Raw genomic sequence first — 19,086 nt, forward strand, 5'->3', positions numbered from 1 at the left:
GCCTTCTTGCATGGGGACTTGCAGGAAGAAATCTATATGGAACAACCCATTGGCTTCATACAAACAGACTCCAGCCTTGTTTGTCGACTTAAGAAATCCCTTTATGGTCTCAAGCAAGCTCCTCGGGCTTGGTATGCCAAAATGGATAGCTTTCTTTTAGAATCTGGCTTTTCTAGGTGTTATTCTGACAATACTGTCTACACCAAGAAAGTGGGCAACTCTCTTATCATCCTTGTTCTTTATGTTGATGATCTTATTCTTACTGGTATTGATCCCAACCTTATAAACCATGTGAAGTCCAGCCTTAAAAAGAAATTTGAAATGACAGACTTAGGACACTTACACTATTTTCTCGGTCTTCAAGTCTTGCAATCCAAGAAGGGTATTTTCCTTTCCCAGTCCAAGTATGCTTGTGATATTCTTCGTCATTTTCACATGGAAGACTGTAAGCCAGCCCCTTCTCCCTTTCAGTCTGGAGTCAAACTTTCAGTCTCTTGTACTTCTCCTGAAGTTGATGCTACCTTATACCGTCAACTTGTAGGAAAACTCTTGTATTTAACCCATACTCGTCCTGACCTTTCCTTTGTTGTTGGCCTTGTTGCTCGTTTTATGCAAAACCCCCGTGAAAGTCATTGGAAAGCAGCTAAAAGAATACTTCGTTATGTTCGAGGTACAGTACAGTTTGGGATTCATTACAGTGCCAAAGCAGCTCCTCTATTAGTTGGTTTCACTGATTCTGATTGGGCTGGTGACCCTGATGATCGGAAGTCTACTGTCGGTTATGTCTTCACTCTTGGTTCAGGACCTATTACATGGGCTTGTAAGAAACAGGCTGCCATTTCTCTTTCGTCAGCAGAAGCAGAGTATCGTGGTGCCGTGGAAGCTAGTAAGGAAGCCTTGTGGCTTCGTCAGATCCTATCAGAGTTTGGCTTTGAGCAGCAGCATCCAACCACACTTTGGTGTGATAATCAAAGTGCCATTCAGCTATGCAAAGATCCAGTCCAGCATCAGCGCAGCAAACACATTGAACTACACATGCACTTCATCAGAAAGCTCATTCATGACCATGTTCTTGAAGTGCAATATTGTTCAACAGATGATCAGGTTGCAGACATCTTCACAAAGGCTCTCACAGAGGCGAAGTTCACTAAACTTCGATATATGCTTGGAGTTCAGGAAGTTGTCACTAAGGGGGGATAGGCTCTAGTGCCTCCTTCCTTCTCCTATTGTGTCATATTTGTAAATCCTTCAATCCTATCCCAAGTTGTTCTTAAGGGGGGATGTTAGGATATTCCGACACATAGGAAATAGTTAAGTACAACTTGGTCTAGTTTAGAGTTAGGTATAGAGTTAGGTAAAGTGTGTTTCTTTACCGTTGTACATTTTGTAACTTACAATCCGACGGTCACGATATGTAGTGATCCGACGGTTCATTCTCTCCTCGGTATTACCGACACTTGATCCGTGGCTTGACACCCGATTGGTCCATGAGTTCTATTTAAAGCGCATGGAGGGTCATTGTTCGGGTAATCCGTGCATGAGAGAAGCTTATGTAAATTTTCATTCTTTGATTAATAAATTACCTGTAGTAGCCACGTTGGCGCAGGCCGTGGACTGTTTCCCTCTTTGAGGGTTTTAACCACGTCAAAAATACTGGTGTATTGATCTGTGATCTGGTTGTGAGCGGTGTCCTTTTGGTGTTCTTTCTGAGGAACTTACCCTGTAAATTCCTACAGAGACATCCCCTCTAGCTCCAAAGCCCTAGCCTCTTGCATGTTCTAGCAATAAGATAACAACTCAAGAGAAAAATACAAACATCTTAACCAAATTTCCTGGTCTAGATAAGTTTGTAAAGTTTGGGGAATAAGCTTGGTTAGTTACACATATGACCCTTGCGGAAGGGTGATAGAGAATACAAAGTATAATGGTCATATTATAATGTACTCTATTTAGCATAGTACTTTAGAGTTGTTGCCAAATAATATGAGATAAGTTATTATTTCATATGTCCTTCTACTCCATTATGTTGGTCACAAATGTACATTTCTCTCACAAGGCATCCATTTTACACATACTGAATAAAAATCAAGTATCTACTCTACAAGTTTTCTATGCAATTTTGTATGTATGCAATTTTATATACATCTTGATCTATTCTTCATTGTTCAGTAATAAATATAAGTTTCCACTTTCCATATGAAAATAAAAGAAAAAACAATATTCTAAATCCATTCCTCACACTCACACTAAAAGAGTGTAAATAATCTAGTCCTTGTGCAACAGCGAGTAGAATTTCAATACGTTTGGACCAACTTAAAATCTCCTTCTGGTATTCCCCTGTATAACATCAAATGAAAACCACATGCGTCATTATTAGTCAAAGACAAAATACCTAAAAAGAAAACATGAATATATTAATGCAATATATATAGCTTTAAAATAAAATTTTAGCATCGAAAAAAAAAACAGCTTAAACTATCATAGGTGCAAGATTAGTATGATGACAAAAGACAAAAGTAATTGGTTGTTTAGAATTCAAACTCATTTCCATGAACCATACCAGTACCATATGTTTCCTTTGTATATAGAATTTTCATGCAAGTATCTTCTATAATTGGTTGCTAGGCTACAATTGCAAGAATAACATTGGATTTGCTAATGTGGTAATCCTATTTGAGTGAGTATGCATCACACAACTAATCATGCAATATTAGATTCATCATGGGCATCGCAACTATTTTTCATACTTTTTTCATCATAGAAATTATTATCACTCAAAATGAACAAAGTTCATCTTGATTGATTCAGCATTGATGGTCTATGAATGCTTTAGCTAGAGTGAGCACATGGTCCCAAATCTTCAATCCTAGTGTTGAAGATTGAACAAGTTTCTTGTTTAAGATCTTTAGAGCAATTTTCTTCAGCGATCAGTGTACACTCATATCAAAACAAAGTTCAAAATTGTCTTGACTTCAACAAGTTCCCCCTGCTTGCACATGACATGCAATACTTGATGCACAAATGTGAAAAAGGAAGCTTCAGAAGGGTAAATTTCAGATTTCCAAGATTTGCTATTTTGGGAAATTTTCTATTTTGGAAAAGTAGATATGATCATATTTTTGGATACACTTTATGGAGAAGTGAATATGCTTTAATTTTGGTGATGATTCAAGTGAAAAATTAGGTCAAAATTAGGATTTCTGCTTTTAGGGAACAAATTAGGTTCCAGATAACCTTTATCGAGGAGAGCATGTATGATGATTTTGGTGATAATTAAAGAACATGAAAAATTAGGTCAAAATAAGGGTTTTTATTTTCCGAAAATCCTATACATGGACAAGTTTGTATGGTGATAGAGAAGAAAACCAAATATTTCAAGTGATTATAAGAAAGGTACAAAACTAGGTAAAAATAGTGTTAACACTGGTCCTAAAAATAGTAAGTACGTCAAAATTACTTTTTTAATTGTGAAGATGGATTTCAATTTTCAAATGATTCAAAAACATGTGATATTCGCCAATGCCATCTATTTTTAATTATTAACAACGGAGGTGAATGCCCTAGTACATTTTTTAGGCATGTGATTTTTCATGATCTAATCTTGTAACTTGACCTAGATGAAGTGTGACCTACTTGTGAATAAGTTTGATGTCATTTTGAACTAAGAAGGGTGCTCCTCACTCAAGAAGTTTCCTAGAGGATGAAGTTGATTACATATGAAGTGATATCCCTATGTCATCTATTATTGGCTAGTGCATCCAACTTGAGAGCTTAACCTTTGACTTGACTTGTACTCCAAGCTTTTTACAGGTTTGGGGTGACATGCACTCTAAGTAAGGTCTTATTCAACTTGACTTTTGTACTCTATGAAAGTTTTTATTCTAAGACGTTGCTTTTGTTAACTTACTCTTCAAGCATGATCTATCTATTCAGAGGAGAGAATTGACTTGGAGAAGTGCACGAATGTTCCATTTCCACTCTAAAGAGGATATGTTTGCTAAACTTCATCTAGAGGCTTTTCTTGGAGAAGGATCTTTCTATTCTCAAAGCACGAGTGCTCTTTTATTGGACCATTGTGTGCCTATCTCTTGAGTTGGGCACATAACTTGAGGAGGCTTTTACCTTCTATTTTTGAGTTTTCTTGACTATTTCAAGTAAGGAGTGTGCCTCACATGGGAGAACTATTAAGGATGCGCCTAGGTTATTCTTAGCAGGAGGAGGATGTTCTCAGTTATGAGATTCCAAGTAGATCGCAAAGCTTTTTTAGTGAATGAGGAGGGTGTTTTATGTTGCATGCTTTATTGCTTTCTTGACTCATGAAAGCACCCTAGTTTTGTGTGCATGAAGCCATGAGGAGGGAACTCTTGTTTAGTTTCAGGCAACTTCGAGCTTAAGCTCAATTATATTCTTGGACTTTCTCTAGTTTTAGACTTTTGTTGGCTATAAGAAAGAGTGGAAGAAAAGGAGATGATCATTAGTATCTTCATCCATCTACCTTCTTGTTTCTAATCTTTTCATTGCATACTTGGATTTTTAGGCAAGCATTTATTACTATCACCATAATTGTGCTTCAAGTGGCGAGCGGAGGTTATAAGAGTCTTGGCATGATTCTTCCTATTCCCCAAGATCCTTGAATTTGTTGACTTGTATCCTATGAAATCGTATTCGCTGGCAATGGCCTGCGTGTCCGAATCCCACAAATCGGACACGATTCGACGGTGATTCGAATCCTAGAACGTGACACGTCGTGTCCTAACGTGATACGATCGAATCCCGCACATGTCACGTTAGGACACAACGTGTCACGATTTTGGGATTCGAATCCCAAAAAAGGGAAACCCGTGGGCATAAAAACGCGCTATTCTATCAGTGATTTACCATTTCTCTCTTTTAGTTTTGCATACATTCAGTTGTGGGCAAGGAGCTAAGGGTTTGGAGAAAGGAGCTAAGGGTGTGGAGCGTTCGGCAAGGAGATTCAAGCACCAAGTGCATTTCATCTCTATTTTTTTGCATTTCTATTACAGCAATTTGTATATGAATTTTTTTTACAAATTTGTGCATGTTTTGTTTATTTTTTTTACAATATTCATGGCTCAATCAAGGGTAGTAGTTAGGGGGCAAAGGAAGGGGAAGAATGTCTCCATTGGAGATGCCCCTCCTCCCCCAATATCATCAGAGTCTGTTGCAAGTAATGTTGAGGGAAGAGGAGGACCTAAAGACAACATTGAGAAATATCCCTTGTGGAAATATGTCACAAGAGAAGATGGGACAAGCACCAAGGGGAAGGGAGGAGGCAATGTGCAATGGAGATGCAACTTTTGCCACTTTTCTTTCAAAAGCACATATTACCATGTGAAAGACCATTTGTTGGCTTTACTAGGTTGTGGACTTGGAGCTTGTAAAGTTGTTCCTTTACAAAAGAGGAAAGAAATAGAAAAGGAGCTCATTGTTGGTATGGCAATGTGACTGCAAAATCAAGAAAAAACAAGAATGAAGACCCCCTTCCATTTTTGAGGAAAGGCACCACCAAAATTCCATTTGACTCTTGAGAGTTCTATTGGGGGACAAGCAGCAAAAAGAAGAGCAATTTCACTTGGTCCAATGGACAAGATTTTTCAAAAAGAGAAACGGGAAGAGCTTGATCTCACCATTGCCTTCTTTTTCTATCAAGATTCAAAACTTCAATCATTTAATGTTGCACGCTCGCCTCTATTTATTGAGATGTGTCGAGCTCTAACTCACGGGTCTCCATCATGGTATGTGCCTGCTGGTTCAGAGAAGCTTAGAACCACATTGTTAACGAAGGCAAAAAAAGAGGTGCAAAAAATGCTTGAGCTTATTAAAGCATCATGGCCAACATCTGGGGTTAGCATTGTTTCTGATGGATGGACAGATCTCGCACGACACCCAATCATCAACTTCATGGTGTCTTTCTTGAATGGTCCAGTTTTCTTGAAAGCAGTGGATACACTTGGAGAATACAAGGATGCACAATTTATGGGTGAGTTATTTATTAAAGTTATTGAAGATGTAGGTGTTGATTCTTGTGTGCAAATCATTACAGATAATGCACCTGTTTGTAAGGCTGCTGGCATGATTGTGGAAGCTAAATATCCACAAGTGTTTTGGACACCTTGCATTGTCCATTCATTGAACTTAGCACTGAAATCCATTGCTTCTGATGTGCTTTGGATTGGTAACATTATTGAGGATGCATGACATATCCGTAACTTTGTGCAAAATCATATAAATGCCCTCACTATCTACAAGGAGTACAACAATCTATCATTGTTGAAGATTGCTGATACATGGCAGTGTTGAAAATATCGGTATCGGCAAAATATCGGCAAGCATAAAAAAATGCATAATATTTTCATTTTTTTCATATTTCTAAACATATAAAGCAATAGCAACATGAACTAAACACATTGGCACATAAATATGAAGAAGGCATTGATATATATGATGTCAAATAGAAATGATACATCAAACTTCAAAGGCGATACCAAATCCTGCTGATCCCTGATAATTTTCCAATCAAGGACTCAAACAAAATAACATTACATACCCTGTTGATCCCTGATAATTGTCCAATCAAGGACTCAAACAAAATAACATCACATATATAAAACTTTAAAAGTATTCATCATCATGAGTTATAAACTTATATGTAGCAAAAGTTTCAAAACAAATAAAACTAGCAGCTATCTATCTGAGACCATTGGCCTCTCCCTAGCAGCTTTCTTTCTGTCTTGTTCAGCAATTGCTTCAAGAACTTTTTGTATAACCTCGGCACTAGAAACCATACAAGGCATTACATTTGCATCATGTGCAGAGAGTCTAGCTAGATTGTATTTCAATCGTGTAACCCCTCCTGACATCTTGGTCCCACACAATTTGCATGATATATATGCCTGATTTGCCTCACCAACAGCCTCCCCATACTCCCAAAATGGGTCCAAGGCTTTTGGCATATTTGACATCTGTAGTGAACTAATTCAAACCTAGGGCACAAAAAAAACAAAAAATTGGCATTAAACCCCCCAACACAAAAAATAATAAGTAATAACCACCTCATTTAAAAAAAATTACTACATTATTTGCATTTTGCAATGTGAATGAAAAATGGCAATAAGAGGGTGCATAAGAAAGTTGAAAAAAAATTAAGCTTACTGTCCAAATATGGAGAAAACCCTTGCATTGGCTCATGGGAATGAAAATCATCGCAAATGGAAAAAAACAAAGAAACAAAATGTTGGTAGGCAAAGAGGCAAGCAAGCATAACCCTAAATCTATGAAAAAATCATTAACATAGGGGTTTTTAAGAACATACCTGTTAATGGAAGAAATGAAGTTTGTCTCACTATTCTTCAATCTTTGATCCACAAAGAAATCTTAGTTTGTGGTGATAATCATTGTTTTATCCTCAAACCCTCCTTGACAACCACCACAAAACTCTTCCCCTTCCTTCTCCAACACTCAGAAACAAAAATGAAGGAAAAAAAACGATTTTTCCTTTTTCTAGCCGCGGCAAAACACGCCCGGCGATATTTTATATCGTCTCGCGGTATTTTGCCGAGATATCGTTGATATCTCGGAAATATCGCAATATTTTCGGGAGCCAAAAATATCGCGATATTTCGGCTCACCAAAAATATCACGATATTTCCGATATTCGGCGATATATCGCCAATATTATCTTCACTGATACATGGTTTGCCTCTTCATTCATGATGTTGAAGAGGTTGAGGGAGGTCAAGACCGCTCTTGGGGCCATGGTTATTTCTGAGTTTTGGTCTTTTTGGAAAAAGACAGATCAAGTAGCCTCTAAAAGAGTGAAGGACACAGTGCTAGATGATGCTTGGTAGGAGAGGGTAGATCTAATTATTCAGATCATGGACCCTATCATTTCTTTGCTTCGATTTGCAGATACAGAGAAACCCATCCTAGGAGAGGTTTATGAGGGATGGGATTCCATGATTGAGTTTGTGAGGAGCATTATTCTACAGAGTGGGTACCCCGAGTATGAGACATCACCAGAGGCCTTCTGTGGTACTATACAGGATATTCTTGTCAGCAGATGGGACAAGAATTGCACACCTTTACATTGTTTGGCTCACTCATTGAACCCAAAATACTACATCCATGAGTGGCTGAATGGTGGACCTTCTCGCAAATTCCCTACTCACATGGATGGTGAAATCTCACAGGGGAGAAAAGATGCATTCAGGCGGGTTTTTCAGGATAGAGCATTGCTTGATGAGGTGGAGCATGCCTTTGCAGAGTTTTCCACTGGCACTGGTCGATTTGCAGGATATGATGTGATTAGAGACAGGGGGCTAAGAAGACCTATTCTTGGAGGGCAAATCATGGAGCAACAAGCCCTCCTCTTCAGCAGTTAGCCATGAGGCTCCTCTCTCAAGTGACTTCATCCTCTTATTGCGAGAGGAATTGGAGCACATATGGGAATTTGTATAGTGTGAAGAAGAGCAGGCTTGAGCAGTCCAGGGCAGAGACAATGGTGTATGTGCACACCAACCTTCGTCTTATTTACAGGCAGAGGGAAGAGTGGTTGAGGGGAAAGACAAAGATGTGGGATGTCTTTCCTGATGATATGGGTTTGGACAACAGTGTTGAGTTGGCATTGGCCAACATGGATCTCAATGATCCAGTGCTAGAGCCTGTTAGATTTGATGATGGTGATATTTTAGAGGGGTCATCCTCCACACCAGCAGATGCAGAGGCGACTATGGATACAGGGGAGGAGGAGGATGCAGAGGAGAGCAGTGGTGAGTCTGGTGACCATGATGATGATGACAATGATGCTGATTTTGATGATGACTATGAGGATTGTTGACTCATGAGTCATGGGCTACCTATTGTCTTCAGGCTTGTATACCTATAGTTGTTTTATATTTTCTATTTCTATTTGCCATTGGCATTGCACTACCTATGTAACACATTTTGATTTGATGACTTAATGAGAAAACTACAGTTGTTAGTGTCTTTATCTTACTATCTTGTAAGTTGTCTTTCATTTATGAATCATGATTTATGTGACATGTATTTGAATTTTGTATGTACTATGCATGCTATAATGTTACTAACTTACTTGCTTTGTAAACAATAAAACTAACATCTAGATGAAGATCTATGTTTGAAATCAATGAATTTGTATCATTAATGAAAATTTGTGTAAGAAATATCTAATTTTTAATATATATATATATATATATATATATATAAAATAAATCCTACGTGTCCTGTTGCGGGGGGTCAACGTGTCCGAATCCGACTCTCGAATCCCCATATCCTACGAACCCCGAATCCCCGTATCCTTCTACAACTCTCAGTGATGAAGATCAAGTCTACATTTTTTGGGCAACCCGTATGAGCATACATATATGTAAGAATTCTATCCAATGTAGTTTTTGAATGTTTGAAGTTTATTTATGAAGTAAAGGAACTTGTGAGATTTAGAATCTTATTTTTTCCTTTGTACAATTCCTTCACTTCATAATCCCAAGAAAAAGGCAACCGTCATCTTTAAAAATAGTTGATATATAATCTATTTCAAAGCAAAATTACTAGAACATCATTGTTGGAGTTTGAACTTAGTTACAGATATGTAAGGGATATACCTTATATCAGCAGTAAAACATTGAATTAAGGAGCTTTTCTTGCATTCTTAGTCGATTTAGTTTGTTGTAGGGGGGATTATTGCAGATTTATAAACTTTTTGAGTTGTGTTGACATATTTAATCATAAGTCCGAGGTTTGAAGAAGAAAGTGCAGATTCTTAAACATTTTATTGGAGAACAAAAAGCTTCATTGCAAATTAGAGGTGCCATATTCCCTGAAGAGTTCATAATTGAAGCATCAAATTATTGAGGGAGACCCCCCCGAGTAGAAATATGCCAATTGGGAAGTGAGAGGAAGTTTGTTGATGATAGTAGCATTGCACAGGTATTTCTGCACAAGTCTCAGTGCCTAACCCTTGTGGAAGTTGTTCAAAAGGACTCTTAACCTTAGCAATTAATTTAATTAAAAGAAGTATTAAAGTAATTGACTTTTATAAGAAAAAGTGAGTTAATCTACTGAAATGCAAAGGTATTTGCATCCGCAAATTAGATGAATCTCAACCATTAATCTCAAGTGATGTTGAGATTTAATCTCAATTGTCAATCACTTTGGATGAAATGCAAATGTTATTTGTATTAGTAAATTAGATGAATCTCAATCATTAATTTCAAGTGATGTTGAGATTTAATCTCAACTGCCAATCACTTTGGAGATTAGAGTTGTGGATTTGGTCAACCACTCAATCTTTAAAAGGAAGGCTACACTAAGGGAGAAGATACATCAAGTGAGCACAAGACGGTGATATGGTGAGATCTCAATGACTGGGTGGAAAAGGACATTCATCCAAGTGTGTAGACTCCGAGGAAGAGTGCAATGGGCAGCAAGGGAGAAGGACTGAGATCAGCCAGCAAAATTGAAGGGCAGGTTTTGGAGGGTTTGAACAGCTGCAATTTCTCCAAGTTTTGCTGTAGTTGTATTTTTTCTCAGAGGGCCATTTTCCAAAGAGGGGAGCCCTTGTGTGCTGAAGATTAATTTAACGAAACAGCAGATCTGAAAGGCAGAAATTTATGTGTGCATGTGTTTGAAATTTGTGTTATAATTTGTTTTTTTCGTTTATTTTAATTACATGTTAAAATCCCAGCACTTCTTTTCATTAAGTAGATTTGTGGTAATAATTAATTTATAGCAAGTATTTACTAAGTCAATACTTGTTGGCCAGTAGTTGGGGTTAGAGAATTTAACAAAGTTAAACAGTGACATTGACCTACTTCTTAATAGTTATCCAGACACTCATGGATTCTTGATCCAAAGGTATTTCCAGGTGAGATGGTGAGATCTCAATGATTGGGTGGAGAATGACATTCATCCAAGTGTGCAGAGTCTGAGGAAGAGTGCAAAGGGCAGCAAGGGATAAGGATTGAGATCAGCCAACAAGGTTGAAGGACAGGTTTTGGAGGGTTTGAACAGCTGCAATCTCTCCAAGTTTTCCTGTGGTTGTATTTTTTCTCAGAGGGCCATTTTCCAAAGAAGGGAGCCCTTGTATGCTGAAGATTAATTTAATGAAACAGCAGATCTGAAAGGCAGAAATTTATGCGTGCATGAGTTTGAAATATTTGTGTTATTGTTTGCTTTTTTTGTTTATTTTATTTACATGTTAAAATCCCAGCACTTTTATTTATTAAGTAGATCTGTGGTAATAATTAATTTATAACAAGATATTTACTAAGTTAATACTTGGCCAGTAGTTGGGGTTAGAGAAGTTAAACAGTGATTTAGACCTACTTCCTAATAGTTATCCCGACACTCATGGATTCTTGATCCAAAGTTATTTCCAGGTGATAACAGAAATCAACTTCTTTATCATATTGAATTCAATCCTATACATGCTAACTTGTATTCATCAATTATTCCTTATGATCAAGTTAATGGCCATTTGACTTACAATTCTTAAAGCCCTCGGTTTCGGCCCATTTTAGCTCCAGCATGTAGAAATGTTGTTTCAACTTGTCTTTCGATCAACATTTACAAATCTAAGTAGGCCTACATTCGTCCATCCAACAACGTTGTCTGCTCACCCCAGCCCAATATGTATTAGATAAAAAGACGTGTGGCTACTTGTTAAACCAAAGGTAAGCCTGGGACTGATTAAACGGATTCCCCTCCTAGACTCGGGCTCAGTTCAACTAGTCAGTGGAAATTTTGTTGACAACTCTTTTTTGACTGTATGGGAGGACCACCCTTTCTAGGACAACACTATGGAATGTTTGGACATTTTCTTCTCAACCTCTGGTGCTAGTATTCAGTAGCATCATTGAAGCACAAATTGGTTGTCCAACCAAAGCAAGACCTAGATCCAACCCAAACAGGTTTTTAAATACTTGGGTATTTCATTTTCCTTCCAAGCCTTGCCCAAAGATCTTTAGGAGGTTGTTGAGCAAAGGGTCAAAAAGAAAATTGAGAAATGGATTACCAAAGCCTTGGCCCTGGGAGCGAATTTCCAAATGAGCACCAAGATTCTAATGGCCACAAAAAATTGTTATTCCCCCTAATGGGTCCCCTCACAGCTGGCTTACCAACGTTTAGGAAAAACCTTTCAGGGCTTCCTATGGGTTAATGCTATCCAAGGTAAAGGCATTCACAAAGTCATTTTTGTCCAACTCTGAAGCAAGAAAACCTGGGCATAATCAAAACAATAAATTGGGCACAAGCCCTTTGTTGCCAAATTGCTTGTGTAGGCCGTCTTAGAAAATGAAGCTTGTGTTGGAATTTCTAAGTCTGACACGTTAGAAACCCTTCATGCACTTTACTGATTTATTCCTACCTACTTGTTTTGTTAATTAACAAGTTATTTACCATGTAAATATTGGAAATAAATACAAGTACATGCTCAACACATTATAGATCATCAACTGAAGGAAATAGAAACAAGCACACAAGTGACACCGTTATTTTTGCACTAATGTCCCCGGAAAAACCCAATGCGGGAAAACCGATGCAGCTATCTAAGGGTTTGATTTATTAAGCAATTTCAGAATACAATCTAGGTGCCAAATCCGGCTCACCCAACAAAGAAAAATCTCAACAGTAGTACCTCTCTACTCAGAAGCAGATATTCCGGCTGAAACCCTGGATAAACACTCTGGCAGCTCCACAGCTCCACTCTACCCATGAAACCCCAGCGTCAACCTCTAGGGACTGCGTCAGCCTCTCTCTGGCCCAGTTTTATCCCAGCGTCACTGTGGCTTGGCCTGCGTCAGCCCTTGGCCCTTTGCGTCACCCACGTTGGCCCTCTGAGGCACTGCGCAGCTCCTGGCTGCCTCTGCGTGAACCCTTGGCTGCTTCTGCGTCCCTCTCTCCGGCTACTGCATTGATCCTCCTGGTGCTATCTCTGCCTCTTTACTTCTGTATTCACTATCCCTCAGCTGCAACTTTGATCACTCTCTCAACTTTCTCAGCAAACCCAGCCCCAGAAAGTCGAAATCTTATCTCTTGGTGTATGCTCCAAGTGACCCTCAAGCCTCCTCTTATACTTTTCTCGTTGACAAATCAACGGCGGAGATTAAGTCCCTAATCAACGGCTAAGATTAGATCTGGCTTGATCCATGACTTTTGGACCTATTGTCGCATATATTGCCACGACAATGCTCAGACCGGGCGCTGTCACCCTGATCCCCGATCTCTCTGTTTAAGCCGTCTCCCGAGGCTAAGGGGGGTAGACCCTATGGGATGAATGAAGACCAACTGTGGACCAGTTGGGTTGGGAGACACAACAAGGCAATTTAGCACTTGATTGATTTAGAAATTAATGTACCAGTGCCTTATGGAGTTAATGATTAAATGATTATTTATTAAATGTTGCAGAAGTATAAACCATGTAAAACAATCATTTATCATTGAAATATCCCAAGTGATGCAAGATGTTCGATAAATGCACAATGCTTTAGCGATGATCCAGCAATTAAACTTCAAGAAAAATTAAATGCTTTAAATGATCATAAAATTTAAATGCTTACCAATTACCACTTTCACATAGCTAACTTTAAATAAACATTTAAGTGCATTTAGCTATAGAGAAATGGAACATAAATACCACAAGAGACGCCGAAAAATGAATTTTCAAACTTTTTGCAAATTTTTTATTTTTTTTTTTTTTTATATTTTTATATAAATAAAACAAAATTAAACTAAACTAAACTAAATGGAGCTCAAAATTATTAAAATTGAATCTAAAAACAAAGTATCAACCCATTAAAATCTAAAAATTAAAACTTTTATGAATTTTTATTTTTATATATATTTTTTTATTTTTTATGATTTTAAAATTTTTTTAAACAAAACTAACTAAATTAAAAAATAAAGATTAAACTAAACTAAACTAAAAGATAAACTAAAAACAAGGCTTAATTCTAATTCTAAATCTAACTTTATAAAATTTAAAACTAAACAACAAAAAGGGAAATCGAAATTATTATTATTATTATTATTATTATTATTTTTAAATATGAAGCTAAACTAAACTAATTCTAAAATTAAATTAAAGTCAAACCTAGCCTAAAACAACGTATGCATATATCACAATAAGAAAAAATAAAACTAAACTACAAACCTACGCTATTTATAAAACACAAGTGAAATGAAAAAAAAAATCGAAGTATTATTAGTTGTTTGTCGTGTATGTGCAGGTGACGGTGGAGAAAACGAAGGTGGAGTTTTACGCATGCTATGAAGCTCGAGCAGGGAAACGCAATAATGGCAACTTGAAAAATGAATACCGTGGAAGTGAGAGAGGTATGCGTGAGGGTCAGGCAGGTTAGGGAGGACAGATTGCAGGTTGATAGAGGTAGAGGTTGCGGGTTGGATCGAGGGCAGAGTGGAGACTTCGACTGGCAGCGAAGGAGAATAGTAATGGAGTACGTGGAGAAGGCAAATCGAAGGGGGCTCCATAGGGAATTCGTATGGTAATGGCAGAGCTGCGAATTGGAGCGATGGACGAGGAGCTGATAGCGCAAGGGAGCAACAATCCGAGAAAATCGAGGTGTCTTTTGATGCGTATACACACAGGTCAATTCAAGGAAAAGAGTGACAGCGGAGGAGGATTTATTTTGCAAGGCCGACTGCTGCGTGAGGTGGATAGAGCCACGATGGAGCTGAGGATGGCACACAGAACTGTGCGACGGTTTTAGGAAAAGCAACGCGTTGGTAATATGGCAATGTGAAGGAGAGAGTGATGATGCCGTAGAGGAACAGTAATGAATGCGTGAGGGTGGCTGAAGGCAGAGGTGTGTGGCAACAGAAAAAACTACATGCCCTAAAAAAAATTTGAAAATTTTCAATGAAAATGAAACGCCAGGCAGCAGCAGAAAAATTCTCCAGAAAAACTGATAAAAATTTCAGATCCTTTTGCTTCAGTTTTGCCTACTGAAAACCCCACAAAAAATTCTCCAGACCTGTAACCTGCAATGGAAAAACAAAATACCCAGAAACAATATGTGCAAGAATCAAAACTGAAAGCCCTAAAACCAGCTAAAGATTTACAATATTTACAAATTTTCAACTCTTAAATAATCCACAGTAATATTTTCAGAATTTAAATTTAAGGTGAGATACTTCAGAATACCCTTCATGCATTCATAAAAATTTTCAAATGATAAGCCCGGGATCAAAAACTGGCTGGGCTCTTTCAGAAAACGCAATCCGAGAGTTGGCTGGTTCAGCCGAGAACTTCCCCTAACGCCCGGTAAACTCAAAACTAAGATTTCCTGCACAGCTTAAAATCAACCATTAACATAGAGGGAGAAAACAATAGTGAAATCTAGATCAAATGGAGATACCTGCCATTATATTTCAGAATCTAAACTATCATTCAAACCCCAGAGATCAGACAAGATACCTGTGCCTAAATCAATCTTCATCAAGCTATTATCAATGGCTGAAAATAAAATTATGCAGAAAAATAAATCATCTTACAGCACTTCCAGAAGAGTAACACCAGCAAGATTTTTAAACCCAGAGTCTTTCTTTATTGTGCAAAAAAAATGACTACAAGAGAGCTTTCTTTAGCACCAGACTCTCAGATCCAATCTGATCTCAAATGACCCCTAACACCCTATTTAAAGGAAAATTTCCCAACGGCTAGTTCGAGTGATCCATGTCAAACTAATCTCGACCGTCGATGAGGATCAAAATCCCTTTCAATCTCATTCATCGAAATTTTAAATGCATTTTTAATATATTAAAAAAATTAAAACCCTGCATTTATTTCCTCCAAACTTTGACTTATTATTATTTTATTATTTTATTTTATTTTTCAATTTTTATTTATTTTTTTTTTAATTTATTTATTTTTTTTTTTTTAATTTATTTTTTTTTTACTTATTTTTTAGTTATTTTTTTATTATTTATATCTTTTATTTTTTATTTTTTTTTATTTTTTATTTTTGGATTCTCGAACTTATCCCTTTGGAAAAATCACTTACGACCTAGGACTTAGGATTTATGAGGGGATTAAAACATTTTCTAACCCTCAAGACACTTTACATCATGAATTTTACAATTTTACATCTCAAGGGGGAAAACCCATTTGACATAGACCCTCATAGACCACTCAGTTCTGTGACACAACTATAATCTAGCAGATCGAGCAATTTCTAATAACCTAACCAAATAGTTAGAGTTATTTCCAAATTACTTTTACATAAACTCAAAGCACACTAGGAGTCCCTTAAGATTTTAATGACAGAATCCATTCCGGCTTTGGGGTTAGGTTGAAGGAAAACTCTGCCGATTATGGATTGGTGAAACAAAAAAACTTCCGGAACGTAGATTATCACTAGAAAATTAGGTTTTCCTAGGCAATTTACATACATGACTCGGATCTGCTAAGTTTATTTACAATTTACACATGTAGACTAGGTTTACAACATAACATGATCGGGATGATGATGACAATCGAATGGCACGACACGTCGCTCAAGCGCTATCCAAGGAGTGTACTGCTATGGGTAGTTAACACGTAGCGGTCAACATCTAGCTCTACTTGGGGACACGTTGTTGCCCTGTAGGAATGTGAGAATCCAGAATCTGCATCCACGCAACACACAATAAAACATATATAGCGTCCATCCAAAAATCATCATATAACATTAAGCACAGGAAAGATATAAGCTCTTCATTTATTAACTATCTAGTAACATGAAAAGTAAATCTAATCCTAAAACAGAAATGAAAATGCTGAAAAAACAAGGAGTAGGGTTAGAAATACAGAAGTTTCCCCATGGCATCAGATGTGTTCAATATAGTGTATACTGAGCATTTGCCTGCTTTCAGGCAAATATGTCGACTGCTTGTCGGATGTGCCATGTCTAATTCTGCATACAGTAGGACTTTTTCCTATCCGAAAATCAAGCTGCTCGCGGCCATCTGATGCATCAAATCTTCTTCTCATTTTCTTTCTCTTGCACTTTTTCTTCGTGGCAGGTTGTATTACTGATGACGTGGAACTTTCTGCTTCAAAGCTCTCAGATGAAGTACGTCAGATATGCGTGACATGTCTTTCTTCATCTTGCATCTGATCTTTATCGTTTTTAATTTTATCTCGATCACCTTCAATTAACCACCTTTCAATCGAACCAATGACCTCATAATAAGATGGAGCTTGTTGCAGCAAATGAGGAGGCTCCTGATCTATTGATGTTTCCCAATTTCTTTCATCCTCTAACCGCTGTTGAAATTTATGTAACTGTATTGCAATGGCATCTATCTGGCTAGAGTGTTCAACTTTCATAGCACTGATTTCCCTAGCATGGTCTTCTTTCATATCTTTTATTACTTTATCGTTCTTTTCCTTTATGGTCATCAAGCAATCCTGCATAGAGTTTATCTCTTTCTTATGATTTGCTTGCATGGTAGCCAACTGATTATTATGATCAAATGTCATGATAGTCATTTCTTCATCCATAGTTAATAACTTGTTTTGCATAGAATTAATTTCCCTATCATGATTAGCTTTCATGGTCGTCATATTTTCCTCTAAGCCTGATAACTTGCTTTGCATAAAACTAATTTCTGTGTCATGATTAGTCTTCATGGCCTCAATTTCCTTAGCATGCTGATTTTGCATGATCTCCATCTCCTTATTACGTTTTTCCAGGCAGGTGCACAAAGTTCTCACATCATTGGCATAATTAGTTTGATTGATCTCCATATTTTTTACCAGCCGCATTAGTTCTTGTATAATTTGCTTCTGACTTTCCCTTTCATTGTAGACGCTGATTTTATAATTTGTCCCTGCTTTTCCATTATCATGGATTTGATCTGCAATGGTACAGGTGGTTGGCACATTCTGATATGAAGAATTGTCTTGAAATCTTTCATTGGCAGCTGGACCTTTTATAAGATTACTTTCATTCTGTTGCACAATTTTAGGGGCACAAAGCGAGCTATCTGGATCACCATATCTATCTTTAAAAGCATTGTAAATGTCTTGTAAAGAAGTGAAAGAGTCTTCAGGACAATTATTAAACCAATTCAAAGCATCACCCTCTAAAGAAAGGACAAATAGACGCATTTTGACATCTTCATGATCATATTGAGGAAGTCTACAATACATGACCGTTATACGATAAAAACTCCATAAATGCCTTCTAACAGCGACTGAAACACCACCCTAGAACAAAGGTAATTTAGAAATGGCCAGTTCCGGTAAATCATGGAGATCATTAGTAAAATGACATGGTTTAAACGAATAATCCATGATGAATAACGAGGGACCAAATGGATGATAGAGAGAGATCCCTGCTCAAGAAAATCAAGAGATGAAAGAAGTGGAGTCACCACTTGAACAATGAATCTAATTCTAGGATCCAAAAAGCAACAAATAAGCTGATATGAGAGAGGCTTCTTGTCTGGGAAAAACAAATGAAAAAAAATGGAGTCGCCACCCAAACAAGAAACGAACTGAAGAGTAGGTGCCGATATGACGAAAGATAAGATCCAAATGATGCCAAAAATGTTGAATCTGCCGGCTCAAATGAGAGATGAGAAAGATGATAAGAAATGAGAAGATTAATGTCGAATAAACCAAGGACAGAAAAACTCTATCCCCAGCAACGGCGCCAAAAAATGTTGTCACACAGATTGCCAGACAATGCTCAGACCGGGGGTTGTAACCCTGATCCCCGATCTTTCCGTTTAAGCCGTCTTCCGAGGCTAAGGGGGGTAGACCCTATGGGATGAATGAAAACCAATTGTGGACCAGTTGGGTTGGGAGTTACAACAAGGCAATTTAACACTTGATCGTGCCTTATGGAGTTAATGATTAAATGATTATTTATTAAATGTTGCAGAAGTATAAACCATGTAAAACAATCATTTTTCATTGAAATATCCCAAGCGATGCAAGATGTTCGATAAATGCACAATGCTTTAACGATGATCCAACGATTAAACTTCAAGAAAAATTAAATGCTTTAAATGATCATAAAATTTAAATGCTGACCAATTACC

At 37.4% G+C, this 19,086-nt stretch overlaps 1 protein-coding gene across 9 annotated transcripts in view; it reads right to left on the minus strand.

Moving 5' to 3' along the window:
- Nucleotides 1-19,086, minus strand: part of LOC149251293 (putative LRR receptor-like serine/threonine-protein kinase At1g51820) — a 338,812-nt gene that overhangs the window by 159,279 nt on the left and 160,447 nt on the right. For all 9 annotated transcript variants that reach the window (XR_016266859.1, XM_089459343.1, XM_089459339.1 and 6 more), the window contains one exon: nucleotides 2,246-2,337. Coding sequence is in view for 8 of the 9 variants with exons in the window: in XM_089459343.1 (XP_089315469.1) it covers nucleotides 2,246-2,337 (92 nt within the window). In the remaining variant the exon portion in view is untranslated. The remainder of the gene's footprint in view (nucleotides 1-2,245; nucleotides 2,338-19,086) is intronic.

The sequence above is a fragment of the Pinus tabuliformis genome, chromosome 7 (assembly GCF_031772625.1).
Source record: "Pinus tabuliformis cultivar Carrire ecotype Pingquan chromosome 7, CPIR1, whole genome shotgun sequence".
Taxonomy (NCBI): Eukaryota; Viridiplantae; Streptophyta; class Pinopsida; order Pinales; family Pinaceae; genus Pinus; species Pinus tabuliformis.